The sequence below is a fragment of the Parus major genome, chromosome 15 (assembly GCF_001522545.3).
Source record: "Parus major isolate Abel chromosome 15, Parus_major1.1, whole genome shotgun sequence".
NCBI classification, from domain to species: Eukaryota; Metazoa; Chordata; class Aves; order Passeriformes; family Paridae; genus Parus; species Parus major.
In genome coordinates this window covers 12,278,212-12,295,783 of record NC_031784.1, presented here as the reverse complement: position 1 = coordinate 12,295,783, position 17,572 = coordinate 12,278,212, and the positions used below count along the sequence as shown (strand labels likewise).

At 54.4% G+C, this 17,572-nt stretch overlaps 2 protein-coding genes across 8 annotated transcripts; one reads left to right on the top strand and one right to left on the bottom strand.

Moving 5' to 3' along the window:
- Nucleotides 1–419: 419 nt before the first annotated feature.
- Nucleotides 420–2,058, bottom strand: LOC107211746 (cytochrome b-c1 complex subunit 9). The gene is made up of 2 exons (XM_015644153.1): nucleotides 1,864–2,058; nucleotides 420–672 (listed from the first exon to the last, which is right to left on the bottom strand). Exons 1-2 carry the CDS (start codon nucleotides 2,002–2,004, stop codon nucleotides 634–636), a joined length of 180 nt encoding a protein of 59 aa, XP_015499639.1. The 5' UTR covers nucleotides 2,005–2,058; the 3' UTR covers nucleotides 420–633.
- A 61-nt stretch (nucleotides 2,059–2,119) lies between these two features.
- On the top strand, nucleotides 2,120–17,113 carry ZMAT5 (zinc finger matrin-type 5). Of its 7 annotated transcripts, none has more exons than XM_033518061.1 (7): nucleotides 2,120–2,214; nucleotides 7,020–7,242; nucleotides 7,610–7,672; nucleotides 8,107–8,187; nucleotides 14,295–14,406; nucleotides 14,633–14,855; nucleotides 16,869–16,978. In XM_033518061.1, exons 2-6 carry the CDS (start codon nucleotides 7,116–7,118, stop codon nucleotides 14,817–14,819), a joined length of 570 nt encoding a protein of 189 aa, XP_033373952.1. In that variant the 5' UTR covers nucleotides 2,120–2,214; nucleotides 7,020–7,115; the 3' UTR covers nucleotides 14,820–14,855; nucleotides 16,869–16,978. The 7 variants fall into 7 exon arrangements, with proteins under 7 accessions (XP_033373952.1, XP_033373957.1, XP_033373958.1 ...); XM_033518062.1 differs by having other exon boundaries at nucleotides 2,130–2,218; XM_033518063.1 differs by having other exon boundaries at nucleotides 2,137–2,214; nucleotides 7,017–7,242.
- The last annotated feature ends 459 nt before the right edge of the window (nucleotides 17,114–17,572 follow it).

The following is a 17,572-nucleotide window of genomic DNA, read 5'->3' as shown; positions in this document are numbered from 1 at the left end:
CAGTCGAGATGGAGGCAGGTGTGTGACACACAAACCTGGCATCACTTCTGCTCCTCGAGCCATGGCAGGAGCCAGAAGGGACAGGAATAATGAGGAAAGGGATCCCCATTCTCAGTCCAGCCCAGCAGTGCAGAGCACATTCCTCTGGTAGGGCCAGGCCAGGAACTTCCATCACCACTCAGCTACAACAAGGTGCTATGAATGATTTTAAGCCCCTTCTCTGTGGCAGACCAGAAGAGGCAGACAGCTTCTCATCCTTCCCAGACAGAAGCCAAGGGCTGTCATGAACTACAGCTGTCTTAAGTGCTTTCAAATTTTTAAGACATTGTGATTCCTGACAGTGCCTTGGAACTCAGGAACAGGGTTGTTTTTAAAGATTCTCCACCTCCCAGAGAAAGAGGAGGCAGTGAACACACAGACACAACACAGGACCAGGAGTTTTATTTGAGCACAGTAAGTCGAGTACAGCAGCAGAGCTCCTTGAGTCCATCTGGCTTCACATCATATCAGTAGGTGGCTGATAACATCTGGCTCGGAGTTGTTCCAGCAGGAATCCATTCCCAGTTTCAGGAGGCTGAATCCATCCCTGCAGTGCCTGTTGCCACCCCAGGCTGGTCCCTGCTGCTGAGCTCCTCAGTTCTCATACTTGTGCTTGATGTGTTTCCACAGTTTCTGCATGCAAAACAAGCAGGGGGAAAAAAAAATCAAGATGTTTTAGGTAGCTTCTCAATGGGGTTGGGATAACAGAATCCAAAATGCAAATTATCCTGCTTGGGGAGGTGGTGATGGAGTCCTGGACTGGATCTGGGGGACACAGGGATGGACGTGGGGGCTCCTGGCTCCTAATCTGGACAGGGAGGCAGCTGCGGAGATTCCCCTTCCCCTGTTCAGCTCTGGATTAGTGGCCCAGAGACACTGCCTTGAATTCCCATCCAGACCGGAGAGGGCAGTTCTGCTCCTGCACACAAGAGATGCACAGAACAATCCTATTCATGGAATCATGGAATGGTTTGAGTTGGAAGGGACCTTAAAGCCTATCCAGTCCCACATGCTACCATGGGCAGAGACACCTTCCACTGTCCCAGGCTGCTCCAAGCTCCAATGTCCAACCTGGCCTTGGGCAACCTGCCAGGGATCCAGGGCCTGCCCACCCTGCCAGGGAACAATTTCTTCCTAATATCCCACCCATCCCTGTCCTCTGGCAGTGGGAAGCCATTCCCTATGTCCTGTCACTTCAGGCCCTTGTCCAAAGTCCTCCTCTCATCTCCTGGAGCCTCTGTAGGCCCTGAATGTGGCTCAGGCCTCCTCCAAGCCTGCCTCGGTATCCTGCAGTCATTATCCCATCACCACTGTACTTAGGAACCTAAGGACGACTTGACCTCTTTCACCCAAGGCTCACGCTGGGCCACCCAAGGCCACCAGCCTTTATTATCTTCCTCCGCCAAGGGCAGATCAGCCAAGCCGGGGGACTACAGAGCACAGAAGCAGCTCCTTTTTCCACTGCCTTGCACGCCCCTTCCAAGCGGCGAGAGAAGTCCAAGGACATCCCGAAGCACCGAGTGCCACGACAGCCGCGGAGCCTCCTCGACGAGCCGCGCTGACCCTCAGCGAGTCTTGACCCTCAGCCAGTCCTGACCCTCAGCGAGCCCCGCGGCCGAGCAGCGCTGACCCTCAGCGAGCCCCGCGGCCGAGCAGCGCTGACCCTCAGCGAGCCCCGCGGCCGAGCAGCGCTGACCCTCAGCGAGCCCTGCGGCTGAACCACGGGCCCGGGGCTGCCGGGGCGCGGCCCGCGCGGGGCCGGCCTGACCTTCAGAGCTAGGCCCGCACCCGGGCGGCCCCGGCGGGGCCTTACACAGCCCTTACCCCTTGATTGAGCTGCTCGAAGAGCGCATCCGCGGCTTGGTCGAAGGCGCGCTCGAAGACCACCGCGCCCAGCACGACCGACAGCGCGAACGTGGAGCTGCGGCGGAACAGCGCCCCGTACACCTGCCGCAGCAGCGCCATCTTGACCGCGCGCTCCGCGCCTGCGCCGCCGCGCAGGGGCTGCTGGGGGCTGTAGGCGGTGCTCTGCTATTTGTACAGCGTGCCAGCGTCCGTGGGGCATGCTGGGAGTTGTAGGCCGCGCTCTGTGGGCATTGTGACCTGCGCATGCGCCTTTGCCGTGAGGCATTGAGGGAGTTGTAGGCGGCGGCGGCGGCGCGGGCCTGGCCGGAGGTGGGTGAGTGTGGCAGGGGGTGCCGGGGGTCCCTGTGAGGGATCCCTGTGAGGAAATTTAAACACTCCAGTCGTCCTGTCCCTTCCGCCTTGTCCTCAGCGGAGCCCGCTGGGCAGCCCCGGGGTCTCTGCCCGGCTTTATGCGGTGAAACCAGCTTGGCCGTGGCTGAGGCGGGGGCAGCGGGGAGGGAGGGCTGAGGGGACAGAGACACCCCGGGCCAGCCCTGCCCTGCCCTGCCCTGCCCGGGTGTGAGGCCAACGGTGACAGGGACAGGAAAGAGGCTGCGGTCATTGCCCTCAGCTCACCCCCGGAAGGCGGGTGGGAGGGGATTTGGGATGTTTTCTGCAGTTTGGGATTGCAAAAGGTGGCTGATGTCAGTGTCGGGGGAGTGGGAGAGCGGTGTGGGGCTCAGGAATAATGGAATGGGTTGGAAGGAACCTTGAAGCCCATCCAGTGCCACCCCTGCCATGGCAGGGACACCTCCCACTGTCCCAGGCTGCTCCAAGCCCCAATGTCCAGCCTGGCCTTGGGCACTGCCAGGGATCCAGGGGCAGCCCCAGCTGCTCTGGGCACCCTGTGCCAGGGGACCCTGGCAGCTGCTCCAGAGGCCTCGGGAGGAGTGGGACCTGGCCCCCTGTGGCAGAACAAAAGTGGGAACGTTCCCATTTGCTGCCCTCTCTTTGTGTATCTCTCTTTTTAATCTCAGTAAGGGCAAGCAGCCTGGGGTGACTCTAGCACGGATGGTAGAGAGGTAGATTTGGATTTAGGAAGGCAGCACAGAGAGGGATGGGACAGAGGAATCCTGACACTGAAGCTGTTTCCCCACAGGGCTGTTGTTAAACATAAAATTCCAGAGCAGACCCTCAAGTGACGCTGCTCTGTCGTTTTGTTTGTCTCACCCACTCAGAAGTAGCACAAGGTCTGGCTGCAGAGTAATTTCTCCTGATTTATGTTTGTTCCCTCATGCAGTGTCTCTGGGGATCTATGGGATTTTTCTGGGTTAGGACAAGACCTTTGCTTGTTCTGGAAGCCTGGAAGGTGCCTGGCACATTCCTGTATAGTGTTATCCCTTTGGAATCCTGGAATATCCCAAGTGGGAAGGGACCCAGGATCATCCAGCCCAGCCCTGCCCAGACCTCCCAACAACCCCACCCTGGGCATCCCTGGCAGCGCTGTCCAAACGCTCCTGGAGCTCTGGCAGCCTCGGGGCCGTGCCCATTCCCTGGGGAGCCTGGGCAGTGCCAGCACCTCTGGGGGAAGAGTCTTGCCCTGCTCTGCAGCCTGAGCCTGCCCTGGCCCAGCTCCAGCCCTTCCCTTGGGTTCTGTCCCTGGTCACCACAGAGCAGAGCTCAGAAAAACTCAATTTTTATTTTTCAAATGTAACTGCTCTGGATTATCTAAGACTAATTGCCCCAACTGCCAATTAATTGATGTTTGTGTATGGTCAGATTGGTGTTGATCCTGAGTCAAGATCTGGATTTCCACTAGAAGTGTCCCTACCTGGCAGGGGTTGGAATGAGATGAGTTTTAAGGTCCCTTTCAACAATTCCATGATTCTATGACAGGACACAGGGAATGGCTTCCCACTGCCAGAGGACAGGGATGGATGGGATATTGGGCAGGGATTGTTCCCTGGCAGGGTGGGCAGGCCCTGGCACAGGGTGCCCAGAGCAGCTGGGGCTGCCCCTGGATCCCTGGAAGTGCCCAAGGCCAGGCTGGACATTGGGGCTTGGAGCCACCTGGGGTAGTGGAAGGTGTCCCTGCCCATGGCAGGGGGTGGACCTGGATGAATTTTAGTGTCCCTTCCAATCCAGATAATTCCATGATTTCCTCTGGGTCTAATGGAAAGCAGGATCTGTGCCTGTCATTGGGAAGGTGCTGGCAGATTCTGCTGCCATTCCAAGTATCCCTGCAGATCTGAGCCCATTTAAATTGGCAGCTGAGTATCATAAGCCTGACACTTGGATTTAATTAATTCACATCTGCCTGGGTAGCCAAAGTGGCTGGAATGGCCCCGAGCCCGGGCTGTGAGAAAGCAGGAAATTGAGGTCAAGGCCCAGGCACCTCCTGGGGCTCAGTGTGGAGAGCAGCAGCTCTCCCCAGACATAAAGGAGTCTGTGCCCCTTCCAGGGTCACCTTCTTCCCTCTGCCCGGTGAAACACCCTGGGGAGTCCGAGATAAAACCTGCAGCTGATACAGAGCAGCGTGGAGTGTTCTGGCAGCAGCTGGAGAAGGGAAAATGTGTGATGGTGCCCAGGGTATCTCGGCTGGAATTGTCCCAAGACCCTTGCTGTCACCTTCAGGGTGCCTCACAGCAGGGTATTGCTCACCCAACAGGAGACACAGCACTGCATTGCTGTTACACTTTCATACAACACAAAGCTCTGGGTTACTGGGGGTTTTTGGGATTTTTTTATTTGCATTTATTCAGGAAGACTTTTAAGCTAGCACAAAGCCTGGCTGGAAGCGTTTATGGCTGCGGTGGGTCCAGGTCTGAGCGCTCTGATTCAGTTGCAAATCAGGGGCTGGAGATGCTGAGACAGTTCTTTATAGAACAGCTACATTTACTTTATTTCATAGTGACTAAGATGGATCTAATTAGGAACCATCTCCGTTTTCAGCTGAAAAATGCTCTTTGTTTACTGCTGGAGCCGTTAGGGGAGATGGAAATAGGTTGGTGCTGCTCAGAAGCAGCTTTTTACTCCTCCAGACTCACAGAGTGCTGGGAAGTGCTGGTGTTGCAGAGAGTTGGCAGAACCCAGCAAGGTATCCATGCAGTGGAATCCTTGAAAAGATGGGAATAAGTGTTGGGTATAATCACTGAAGGAGGAAGTCTCAGGGAGAATCTGATACTCCTGTAATTGCTTTTTATGATCCTTCCGTCCCCTGCAATGGGAATTGCTCGGAGAATTTGGGAGCAGGCAGCCATGGGATGTGGGATCTGGCTGTCTGGAATCTGTAGGAGCTTTCTGCCCTGGGTGTTGGGGGAGGAGGGGGAAGGAGCTTCTGCAATTATTGCTGTCGGGGTGATGAAAGAGAAAGTTTGAAATACGATTTCAAAGGCTGTCTGCTGCTGGGCTTCCGCAGGCAGAATTCCCTGGGAGATCTCTGGAAACTTGTGTGGGACCACTGCAGAATCTCATTTGTTTTCCCTGTTTGCAGCATTCTCTTCTGCAGAGATGGAGTGCAGGAGCCAGCAGCTGAGACAGGGAGCTTTTTGTGTCGCCAGGAACTTTGGGAAGACTATGGAATAACATGTGGAACAGGGATTTTTTCAGTATTTAAAAGCAGACCCTGCCAGTGGGCCAGACTCGTTCTCTCTGAATTCAGCAGCCCCACCACAGTGCTGCAAACCTGGCTGCAGAACTCAGGGATGCAAAGGATGAGGGAATTTATGGCTCCATGCTCATTAAACAGTGCTTGGGGTTGGATTCTTGGGCTGGAGGAGGATGATTTCAGACCTCAAGCCCTACAGAGGTGAGTCAGGCTCAGCCCAGGACATGGGGGATTTGGGGTCCCAGCACACACAGCTGGGGCATGGCCAGCCCTCACCCTCCCAGGAAAGAACCTCAACATGAGATTTCCAGTTCACTTGGAATATCTGAACATTTTAACTTCAGTGTGGAGGTTTTCAATCCAATTTAAAAAAATTCAGGAGGTCTTCTCATCAAATGCAGCTTTGCTTTAATTTGTGGTGTGAGGTCTTGGAGATTTCCAGGGGTTTGATTTGGAAGCAGCAGTTCCTGGGAGCAGGGAGGGAAGGGAATGTGGTGCTGGTGCTCCTGCTGGAATGGATGTCAGGCAGGAGGCTTGGCAGCCCTGCCTGAGCTGGGCATACCGGGCTCCGAGCGTCTGCCTGGTGCTCTGCTCTTCGTGCTGAGACAGAGGAATCAGCTGGGGGGCTGTGATTGATTCTGGGCTCGTTTTATAAAATCTTTATTTCTTGTGCTGGTCTCTGTGCCACTTTTTAAATGCATTCAGCTGTCAAAGTGTCAAAACCTGGAGAATTGCTTTTGGAGTTTATCTCCCAATCCATCCATCTTTGCCATTCATCAGGTACCTTTATATCCCTCAGGAGAGAGCTTACAGCTCCTTCAGGGTGTTTGTTGCACCTCCAGCAGGAACACCTGGTGGGGAGAGGTGCTGAAGGATAAAACACAAGCAGATCTCACCTGCACTGACAGTGGCTCCAGGCCCAGCGCAGGTGGGAGCTCCCAAATTCTGTTCTGACCTTAGTGCTGTACTCAGAGCAGACACACCTTGGTGCTGTAGGCTGAGGAGAATGGGGAGAGCAATCCATGATGTACAGGTGGGTCAGGGGATTGTAGGAAATGTGTCCTGTAATGTTTGTAATGCAGCTTCCCACCTGCAGGACGGGTGAGATCAGCTTCTGTTTTATCCTTGAGGATAAAATGAGCTTTGCTGAGTTTCTTCCTTACCTTGCAGAGATGGACACGAGGGAGTTTCCTTCCTCTTTTGTATCAGCTGGTGGAGGTTGTGGTCAAAGGTCCCCAGGACCTCCAGCTCCTCCTGCTTGCACCTTGGATGGTTTGTGCTGCACCTTCCCTGGAGCCTGTGGCTCTCTGTTTTCTGTGGTCTGAACTCAGGGAAGGGGAATCCTTCCAGCAGAGCTGTTGTTCCTTTGGGTGACAGAGATAAATGCAGATCAGGCCTTTCCTCCCATGTACAGGCAGCAGATCCTGCCCCAGCAGTCTGTGATGGACAAGGATATAAACTGTTGGGTCTCACCTCTTCCTCTGTCTGCCAACCCTAAGTGATTTGAGTTCTCCTCCTTTGGAAGCAGGCGCTGTAAATCCTGGATCCTCCATTCCCATGGCTGGGCGCCGAGGAGCTGCCTGACGATTCCAGGACATGCTGACTCTGTTTTGCCAGGGAGGAGATGGGGAAAAGGTACTTCTGTGACTACTGTGACAGGTCCTTCCAGGACAACCTGCACAACAGGAAGAAGCACCTCAATGGAGTGCAGCATCTCCGGGCTAAGAGAGTCTGGTACGACTTATTCCGAGGTGGGTGCTCCCAGATGTCTGCCACTCCCTTCCTGGGACTGGGGAGGTGATGGATGAGGGGGGGAGTGGGAAGAGAAAATAAATCAGCACTGATGGTTTACACAGTGTGTGCCTGTGAATTGAGCACGTGATGCTGCTGAATCAGGCAGTCTCAGAGGTGAAACCCTCGTGTGTGGCTCTGACCTGTCTCAGCACACAGTTCCAGCTGTATTAGTGCCAGCCTGAGGAGAGTGGGTTAAACTGGCTGTGAAACCATTGCTTGGGTGTCCCTCTGCTTCCTTCTGGCCCCTGACCACTTTGGGACTGGACATGATGGGATTTTGCTGTGGCCAGGATCTTTACCTGGGTTCATCCCTTGTCTCCCCAGATGCTGCTGCTATCCTGCAGGAAGAGCAAAGCAAGAAACCTTGTCGGAAGTTTCTGCAAACAGGTGAGGAGTTCTGAGGTGGACAGAAGTGCCTGGGCTCCAGCAGCTCCTTCCAGAGCCAGCCCAAAGCTGGAGGGAGGGGTTTGGGCCTGTGGCTGGCATCCAGGTGTGATGGAGCCTGGGTTTGCTTGCACAAGGACCTCCTGTGGGTGGTTCTCCTGGAACTCTGGCTTTTCCCAGAATTATTAAAGTTGGAAAAGACCTTTAAGATCACAAAGTCCAAATGTCAATACAGCACCACCATGTTCATCATTAAACCGTGTCCCCAGGTGCCATATCCACACACATTTTTGAGCACTTCCAGGGGTGGTGACTGCACCACTTCTCTGGGCAGCTCATTCCAATGCTTTACAACCCTTTCTGTGAAGAAATATTTCCTAATATCTAATCTAGAGAATTTTGAAACTGAATTTTCAAATCTCACAATTTCATTCCAGGACAGTGTGATTTTGGGTCCAACTGCAGATTTTCTCACATGACAGAGCAGGACCTGGAGAAGCTGAGTGCCCAGGTTCAGGGTGAGTCCTCCAGCAAGGCAATGTCTGAGGATTTCCTTGGAGGGAGAATTGCTGCAGGGGGGTGTGAGGGGTTGTGTAGACTGTGATCCCCTGCTGCCTGCATGGAGCCAGCCAAGCATGGATCCCTGCCTCCTGCTTCCCAGTGCTGTGTGAGCCTGGAAGTGCTGCAGTTTGTCATATGCTCCCTGCTCTTGAGCTGCTGGCACAGACACAAACCTGGAGCTGAGCAGTGCTGTTACCACTTGGCAGCAAGAGTTTGGAGTGGCCTTCGTGAGCCCTCAGGGTTTTCTTCAGTCAGGGAATAAAAACTGTCAGCAGCAGAGGGCACTGGTACATCACGTCCCCTTAAATTTATGGATTTGATTTCCCCCCACCTTGCTGCTATTACCAGGGAACTGCTGCTTCCACCCGTGGGAAGAGCTGGTGGGAAGAGCTGTCCTGCTGTCGGGCTGTGAAAGGGGTCCTGGATCCAGAAACAGCCTCTGCTTGGGTGGCTTTGGATGGAAGTGAAGTGTGGGCAGAGGGTGGATGGCAGCTGCTCCCTGCTGGGAGTCTGCAGAGCACTTCTGAACTTTCTCATTCTGGAACTACCATTCTTGGAACTACTTTTCTTTTAGGGAAAAGAGGTGGTAGCTCTGTTTTCTTCATAGGAGTCATTACTTTAGTGGTTAAAGAAAGTCATAGAATCACAGACTGGGCTGGGTGGGAAAGGATCATCTCACTCACTGTGAGCAGGGACACCTTCCACTAGACCAGGTTACTCCAAGCCCCATCCAGGCTGGCCTTGGACACTTCCAGGGAATGGGAGTGATGTGAGAACTTGTGGAATGGTTGAAATCTCCACTGGAGATCATCTAATCCTTACCCTGCTGAAAGCAGGGTGGACTCAAGCAGGGTGCTCAGAGCCATGTTGTGTTTTGAATATCTCAAGGCTGGAGTCTCTGTGGGTGACCTGATCTCTGTTTGACTAGGTTCATAATAAAAATGTGTCATTTTTTTAATATTTAAATAGAAAATCCTGATGGGAATTCCCATATTTTGGGTTGTGCCCGTTGTCTCTGTACTGGGGAGCCCAGCACTGGGTACAGTACCCAAATGTGGCCTCACAGTGTGGAGCAGAGAAGAAGGATTCCTTTCCCAACCTGGTGTCCCAGTGTAGCCCAGCTTGGAGCAGCTCCCATGCCCACATCCTCGCTGGAGCCAGCTGCTGTTTTGCCAAGAGTCTGGCAAAGCCAGGCTGAAGTGTTGGAAGTGTGGGATGTGAGACGGGGGATGTGCGTGGGGTAGAGCCTCTCGTGGCCCTGGGAGGGATCCCATTTGGGGAGGGAGAGCTCAGGGGAGGCAGGGGGAGGCAGCATGGAGCTATTCCAGGCCGTGCTGCATCAGTGAGAGCCCCCGAGGTGACTCTGAATCCATCTCTGAGCACCACTGGCAGTCGATAAAGCCGTGGTGGGGCTGGAGAGCTTCAGCCCCTCCCAGAGTCATCTTCCAGCCAGAGCCTCTCCCTGACCCCTCTCTGCTGGGCTCCCAAGGGACAGGCACAGGAACCTCCAGCATTTCCAGGCACTGGCTGCTCCTGCAGGAGAAGTGGGATCTCTCTGGAGCGGAGCAGGGAAGGCTGGCAGCTCCTCTGCGCTCGGGCAGCTTTCCTTGCCAATTACACTTGTTATTGAGTATTGACTTGTGGCAAATGGGTCGGTGTAAGTGCAGGATTGGCTGGTGAGAGCCAATTCCAGGGAGATTACTGGGAAACCTTGCATTTGTGTTCTGGAGTCAAACGTTTCATTTACCAATTAGCCCTGAAGGAGCCACGGCCAGGGTACAGGGGCTGCTTGGTTGGAGAGTTGACTCCTGCTCACCTCTCTCGTGGTGTGGCTTCGTGCATCATCACACAGACTCCAGCTCTGATGAGAGTTTGGAGGGATTTGGTGCAGGGAAAGGCTCAGCAGGATTTGCTGTAGGAGAGGGACAGCCTGTAACAGACAGGATGGAAGGATCAGACACTGTCTGGTGAGTCATGGAGACATTCCAGCACTCCTTCAGCTGCCAAGCACCCGTGTCTCAGGTGCTGGGGCTGAGGGTAGAGTTGAGGGCAAGCCTGTGTGTGACAGGGTGTGTAATTCACACAGGATCTTCCATCAGTAATGTCCCACATGCATTCCCACTCAGTCTCAGGATCGCTGAGCCATGAGCCATCCCAAGCCACAGCCATCAGGATTGGAGCAATCTGTACCAGGCTGCCTCTCACTGAACCAGCTGGGAGATTTTGGCAGGTTTGGAGCCAGGGGTCGTCAGGGATTTGAGATGAGCCAAAAGGCTGGAAGCTCCAGAGCCTTCCCAAGCCTGGGGTGACCATGCTGGGGGTGGCCAGGCTGCTGAAGGATGCTCTCCTGGTGAGCCCACAGTGCTGCTTAACCCTCCTTTCCTCAGCTCTGGTGCAGGCAAAACCTTGTCTGACTTTTTTTTAACCCAGCTAAACTGTGATGGCACTTTTTTTATCATGTAAATATTGAACCTGTCCCTGAGTCCCTGTGAGTGTTTGGTGTCGGTAGCTCTGTGTCCGTGAACTCACTTTGATAACGAAGCATTTTTATCACAGCCAAAGGAAACGTGACATTGTCCTTAACATTTGGCCTTTTTAATGCTGGGAGTTCACCCTGTAGTTTGTGTAAGTTTTGTGGGTTAAGTAGGAAAATTTCTGGATGATTCCATGTTCTAGAACAGCTTGGAGCCTGGCCTACTTTGGCGTCAGCATCTCTGCACCCTGTAGAATATCCTCATCAAGAAGCAACAGTTTACACCTTCAGCAGGGAGGGAGCTCATATTCCCAGCTGTTCTCCCATCAAAGCATTAGCCTTCTGCATCTGCTGCATCATTCATCAGCCAGACACTTCCAGGCTGTCATTTTAAGTACAGTTGTGTCAGGAAAAGTCACTGTCAAATTGCCATCTCCTTGCTCAGAGTTATTGGCTCCCCGCTAATCCGTGTCCCTGGTGCAGGCAGGATCGACCTGGCTGGGCTCTGGTGACTCCAGCCAGCCAGGGCTGCGAGAGGAGGGCACAGCTGGTGAGTGTTTGCGGGATGTCCATGATGTTGGAAGGATGTGAGGGACCCTGCTGGGGTGGCTGGAGTCCACTGGTTTAACTGGGCAGGGAGCGGGAGGAGCGCTCACACTGGGCGGTCGCTTGTTTGGCTGCTCCGATTGCAGGGGCTCCTCAGACCCATCTCAGCCACGCTCTGGTGCTGCTCTTGTGCTCTGAAGGAGATAGGGTTCCACATCGTGCCAGGGAGGCAGCTGAGGGATTGCATCTCCTTGCAGGGTGGGATCTGAAGGATTTCCTGTGCATCTCCTTGCTGGGTGACCCACCCATACTGCGGGTTCAATCTCTCACACAGCAATGCCTTTTTCAAGAAGAAAACCCACGAGGAGAGAAGATAAATGTGGACCCACTCTGGCATCATTAGAGATACTTCACGACTACAGATGCTCTTTTAATTGACTGTAATTAGACTTGGGAGCAAACACCACAGTGAGGAGGAGGAGGAGAGAAGCACCTTCACACCTGTCAGGCTGCATGGCCACGTGTGGGGAGCAATGGCCTTTCAGAGCTGTTTCTTGGAATAGCTGTTGGCATTCAGGGAGTATTTCCAGTCTCAGGGTCTGTTTGGTGGTCCCTGGATGGGGATGAGTGTGCTCCATTGGGACATGGACATCATCAAGGTGAGCAGAGCTGGAGAGTTGCCTGTCCCTGCTGCTGTATTTCTGAGCCTGAGGTTTGGAGTGCTCTGGAGCAGCAGCTCCTGAAGCTGTGAGAACAGCTGGATGTCTTTCTCATGTGGGTACCTGGGGGACATTGGGACATTGCAAATCCAGAGTGGTTCCACGGCATCCAGTGAACTTTTCTGGCTGGGATCGTGAGTTGTGGCTGCTCCATCCTGGTGTGGTACCGTGGGGCTCCCTGCTCTGAACAGAGAAGCTTGGGCTGTTTGTGGTCTGTTCTCTGTTGGGGCTGGGAGTTGGATGAAGAGGAAATTGCAGTGGTATAGAGAGGTGGGAGAAATTCTCTCCGTTTTCTTCCCTGCCTCATCAGAGCTTCTCACAGATGCTGCTTGTCTGTCCCCTTGCCAAGGTGGGACGTGCTCAGGAGGTGGGAAAACATGGAACATAGGGAAAAAAGGTGCTCAAGGTTGTCAGGTGAGTCTAACCCTGAGTGTGAGCACTGCCCAGCTCCCCAAGCTGAGCTTCTTGCCTCCCCATCCCCCTACCTGGCCAACTGGTTGGGTTGACCCCAGGTAGCTCTGCTGGGGCTTTGATCCCTGGGAACAGCTGTGGGAGACTGGAACATTCCTGTCCCCAGGCTCCTTGGTGGGTTCAGAGCAGCAGCCGGACATCAGGACCACAGCAGGCTTTCTGTGGTGGCACTGGGCACATTGTCACCCCGCCCAGCAGCAGCAGCTGAAAAGGCTGGATGACAAATTATCCATCTGGCTGCTCATTGTGTAGCACATCCCTGCCATCCTGATTTAGTATTCAACAGGCAGATGAATAATTGGTTGCCACCAGTAGGATGAAGTGATCCTTCACTCTGCCCAAGCACTATTAATTTCACACCCTGTCTGCAAAGGTATAATATTTTCCTTAAAACATGTGACATGTGGTGGGTGGGTGTGGAGCAGACTCCTGAGGGGCACGGCTGCAGGTGCCTTGGTCCCTAAATGGGATCAGGGATCCCCCAGAAGGATGGATGAGCAGGGCTGAGGGAATGACACTCAGCTGCTTCTGCTTCCTTTTTATTGTCACCAGTGTTTGGTTTTCTGAGTCCCCTGTTCTGTTAGGTGGGAAGTTTCCACTAGGCTGGAGATGGGATCACAGGGAGCGTGTCCTCATCCCTGCTGTGCTGCCAGGAGTGTGGCTGTGTCAGGACTCCTGCTAGACCTGTTCAGCACCAGCTCCCTCCCTGCAGCTGGGGGAGACTGGGGAGCTTTGCTAACTGGGCAGCTGTGGGTTTGTGTGGTTCTGTGCCCTTCTCCCCAGGGTGTGCCTGTGGGCTTCTGCCCCACACAGCCCTTCCAGAGTAATTGGAGGGTTGAAATCTTGATTCAGTAAACAGTAGAGATTTCCTACTGGTTTCCTTCCTCGGTCCTAACCACCATGAGAAACAGAACAAGGAGTAATGGGTTCAGACTGAAAGAGAGGACGTTTAGATTAGGTACAGATTGGACTCAAAGATCTCTCTTAAACCTGATTGATTCTGTGATTTATGGAAGAAATCCTTCCCTCTGACAGGATGAGGCTCTGGAACAGGGTGCCCAGAGAAGCTGTGGCTGCCTCTGGACCCCTGGCAGTGTCCAAGGCTGGGTTGGACAGAGCTTGGAGCAGCCTGGGACAGTGGAAGGTGTCTCTGCCCATGGCAGCATGTGGGACTGGATGGGCTTTGAGGTGACTTCCAACCAAACCATTCCATGGTTCTAAGTTCAAGAACTGGTTCTCTCTGCCCTGGTTCTGCCCCTGGGCTGGTGACAGCTCTGCCTGGGCCGTGCAGGGGCTGGGGACACATCAGGCAGGGAGCTCCTTAACCTGCCCTGACAGCAGCTCTGGGATCTGTCTGCCGGCTGGAACACGCACCCGGAGCTGTTCAGACTCACCCGGGCTGCCAAGGCTGCATCGATCCGGACACTGTCCCTGTCATTCCCACCTAACAGGGCAGGGGTGGCACAGTCACTGCTGCCAGCTGGAGGGACACAGCTCTGGAAATGGCTCAGTGCCAGCCGAGGCTGTGCCAGGCGAGGATGAGTGTGATCTGCCCCGGGGGGAGATGTCAGACTCCCCTCAGTGCCCAAACTGCCACCATGCTGGTTTAGCTCTTGTCCCCTGCTCTGCCTGGCTGCAGCTGTCACCAGGGATGACTCCAAGCTTCAGATGGCAGGAGGGCAGAGGAGGAGGAGGGGCTGCCACAGGCATGGTGCACACTCTCCACCCTGTAAAACTGTGCAGGGTAATGAGCAGCAGGTTTAATGGAGTGAAAGGACAAGGGTCTGGTGGCCCTTTCTCTCATGGCCCTCCCTCTGATCCATCCCTCTCTGATCTCAGTCTTTCTGTCAAGCAGGGGAGAAGAGGCTGAAGGAGCTGCAGAGGGAGGGAGCAGATATCCCACCTGGCACCATTGAGGACTGGCTGGACAAGAGAGCCCAGAGGCTGAGCACAGCTCAGAGTAACAGGTACTGGGGATCATCCAGGTGTGCATGCACAGGGGGATCCCACAGGAGGGCTGGCATAGGGGAGGGTGCAGAGCATCAGAAGTCTCAACACCCCCAGCCAGTGCTCCTGAGGGCCACGTGTGGATCCAGCCCTGCCTGCCCCATCAGGGATGTGTGCACAGGTGTCCCCATGTGCCAGGGGACACACTTTGGGAACAAGCACAGGGGTGCCCCTTGCTCTCTGCAGAGTGCAGACACACCTGGAAGGACAGAGCTGGTGCTGTGCTGGATCATTAATGCCCAGGGTTCAGTGTCAGGAGCCTGCTTCATCTGTTGACAGCTCCCCCATCCCCTCCTGCCAGGGAGGGTGGAATTGGCTCCTCCTCACAGGATCCATTCGGATTCGGGCGCCGGCTGTTTCCTTGCTCACCTGACTGTGCCGCAGGCTTAATGGGATGACATTTGGGCAGGTGCCAAATCTCTCTTCTGTTCTTTCTCTGTTTGTTCCTGTCCTCTCCGTGTTTGGACTGGGCAGGATCTTCCTTCTGGTGCTTGTCTGAGCTCGTTGCTCTGCGATTGTTCTGTCCCTCAGCTCGGCTGCCCTTGGCCTTGCAGAGGTGCCCACATTCCTGTCCCCTACACTTCACTTGCCCCATTTTGTTTGTCCTGCTTGTGAATCCCTGGAACTTGGGGTAGATCAGTTCTCACAGAAGATAGCCATCACTATTCCCAGTGGAATTTCCAGACCTTCAGAACTACTTGGTCATACCCAGAGGAATGTTCAGACCCTCAGGATTTGTTCCCTGCTGCCTCCATAGATGCACAGAACAAATTTCCAGGATTATTGCTCTTTTTCCAGCCTCCCTGTAGGCTCAGAAACCATCTGCTACAGGAATTAAACACCAACATTGGAACTTCACTTCCTCTCTCCAGCCTTGCCAACGCCTCTCCCGATCATCTCTGTGCTCCCCTTGTGCCCTCCAGGCCCTCATTTCATGGGATTGATTTTTCCAAAGGAAATGTAGAGTGTGGTTTTCCATCAGAAAAGGGTCCAAGGCCTCAAAGCTTCTGAGATGCCACAAGTTCCATGAGTGTGGAAGTGGGTAGAGGAGAGGGATCCCATTAACACCTTCAGAGAGGAAATATTCTTCACCTTGCTGGCCACTGGAGAATCCCTGTGGGACTGCCATTGAGAATGCTCCAGCTGTAGGTAAACCTTTGATAGAGCACTTGTAGCTCATGAGACCCCAGGGAGTTGAGTACCCAGGCAGCATCCTGCCTATTGATCAGTTCTGCTGCTCAGGAAACAACTCATTAGGTGATGGCTCCACCTTGCAGCATTCCCTCTGCTCCATATCCACTGTGTGCCTGAGCCACAGTGCTGGGGGAATGACACCAAATATCCCTGCCCAGAGGGGCTGGTGTGTGTCCTTATGGTCCTGCCTCATCCTGGGCTCTGGAGAATGAATCCCAGCTGAGAGGATAAACCTTGAACCGAGTGACTTTGCTCTGTGTTGGTTGCCTGGAAAACGCTCCTGGAAAACTACTCCTGTAGTTGGCTCTCGGCCATGGCCCCGCAGGGAGAGGAGGGTGCTGCTTCTCCCCGGGGTTATGTAAAGGAGTTTGATTAGATTTCTTCTGGCATAACAATTAAAAAGATTCATCAGGATCAGAGGTAGAGGCCTGAGAAGCTGCAAGGCTGCTTGCTGTCAGGGCTTGTGTGAGAGAACAAATGAGCTTCCTGCACTTGGGAATTAATGGAAAAGGTACATTTCCCATAAATTTAAACGTGCCCCGGTCAAGCTGGAGGCAAGGGAGAGATGGTTCTTGCTCCTGCGTTTCTTCATCCCAGTATGGTGTTTGCAGCAGCCTCGACCAGTAAAGCTGAGGAGAGGGGCAGGGACAGTGATTCCCAGGCCATGGGGCGGGGGAGAAGCCTCTTCCCTCTGCTGAAGGGTCCTCTGGTGCACACACCCTGCTGCTTTGGCAGCTCCTCCGTTTCCGAGGGGTCCTTGTCCTTTGGGAAGTGCACAGCTGGCTTGGGATTTGGGCTGCTCGGAAAGAAACATCTGCTGGTTTTATTTGTTCTTCTTCCAACTCAGCTGTGTGAGGAGTGGGGATGGAGGCGCTGGAACCAGCCCTGCTCCCAGCACCTGGCAGCTGTGCCTGCTGAGCCCCTCTCGGGGGTCTGTGCTGCTCCCCCCACCCCAGACCCCCTCACCTCAGTGTTCCCACCTGAGTTTTCACTGGCACACACTGTGTTAGGCTGCCTGGATATGCTGGGAATGGTCACACAACTGTTCCAGCGCTGGATTTGGGATGGAGGGGTGAATTAATCCATTTGGTGATAACCAAAACCCTCCTCTGCTGGCCCCTTGTCTTTGGGAGCTACTGGAGGGGCCCCAGGGAAGCCCAGCCCCCTGGTCTAGGTGTCAGACTGACACACTGCTTCTCACCTCATCCCTTTCCATCTCCCCTCACAGTGCTCTTCCTGAGAAACCAGCACCATTCCAGTACCCTCCGGGCTGGCCACCAGTGCAGGAGCTGCCCCCGTCCCTGCAGGCCCCCCCGCCTGGGGGGTGGCCAGTGCCCCCCAACCTGCAGTGGGGCTGAGGCAGTGGCACCCCCAGAGCCTGGCTGGGGCTGGCTGCCTGCCTCTGCTCCAGGAAAAGGGCAGGATTATTTATACACACTTTGATTTCAATAAACCCTCCTCCCGCCCGTTGCAGCCTCTGTGTGTCGTGTTCCTGCTCGCCCGGCAGCCTCCCGTGGGCTGAGCTGCTCCCCTGGCTCTTTCTCTGTCTCTGGAGCAGGGATCTGTGCTCAGCAGAGCTCCAGCCCTGCACAGGGGCTGTCTGTTGTCACCTGGAGCCGACATTCTCCATTTCCTGGGTAGGATCCATCCCCTCAGGTCACTGCTGTCTGCTCTGCCTGCTCTCAGTCCAGCTCCATGCTGTGATCCAGGCTGAAGAAGGACCCAGGCTTTTAGAACTGATATTTAATTTCCTCAGGTGTTTGTGCCATGTTAGTTCCTGATAAATTCAGGGTGTAACCCCACCTGGGTCCAGGTGCTGAAGCTCCCAATGGAGAGCCTGGGGAGCTTCCCTCAGCCCTGCTCCTGCTGTGCTGGAGGTGAAGGGCAAGAGGGAAAATATCCCAGGGTTTCTCCCCAGTGAGAGTTTGAGTC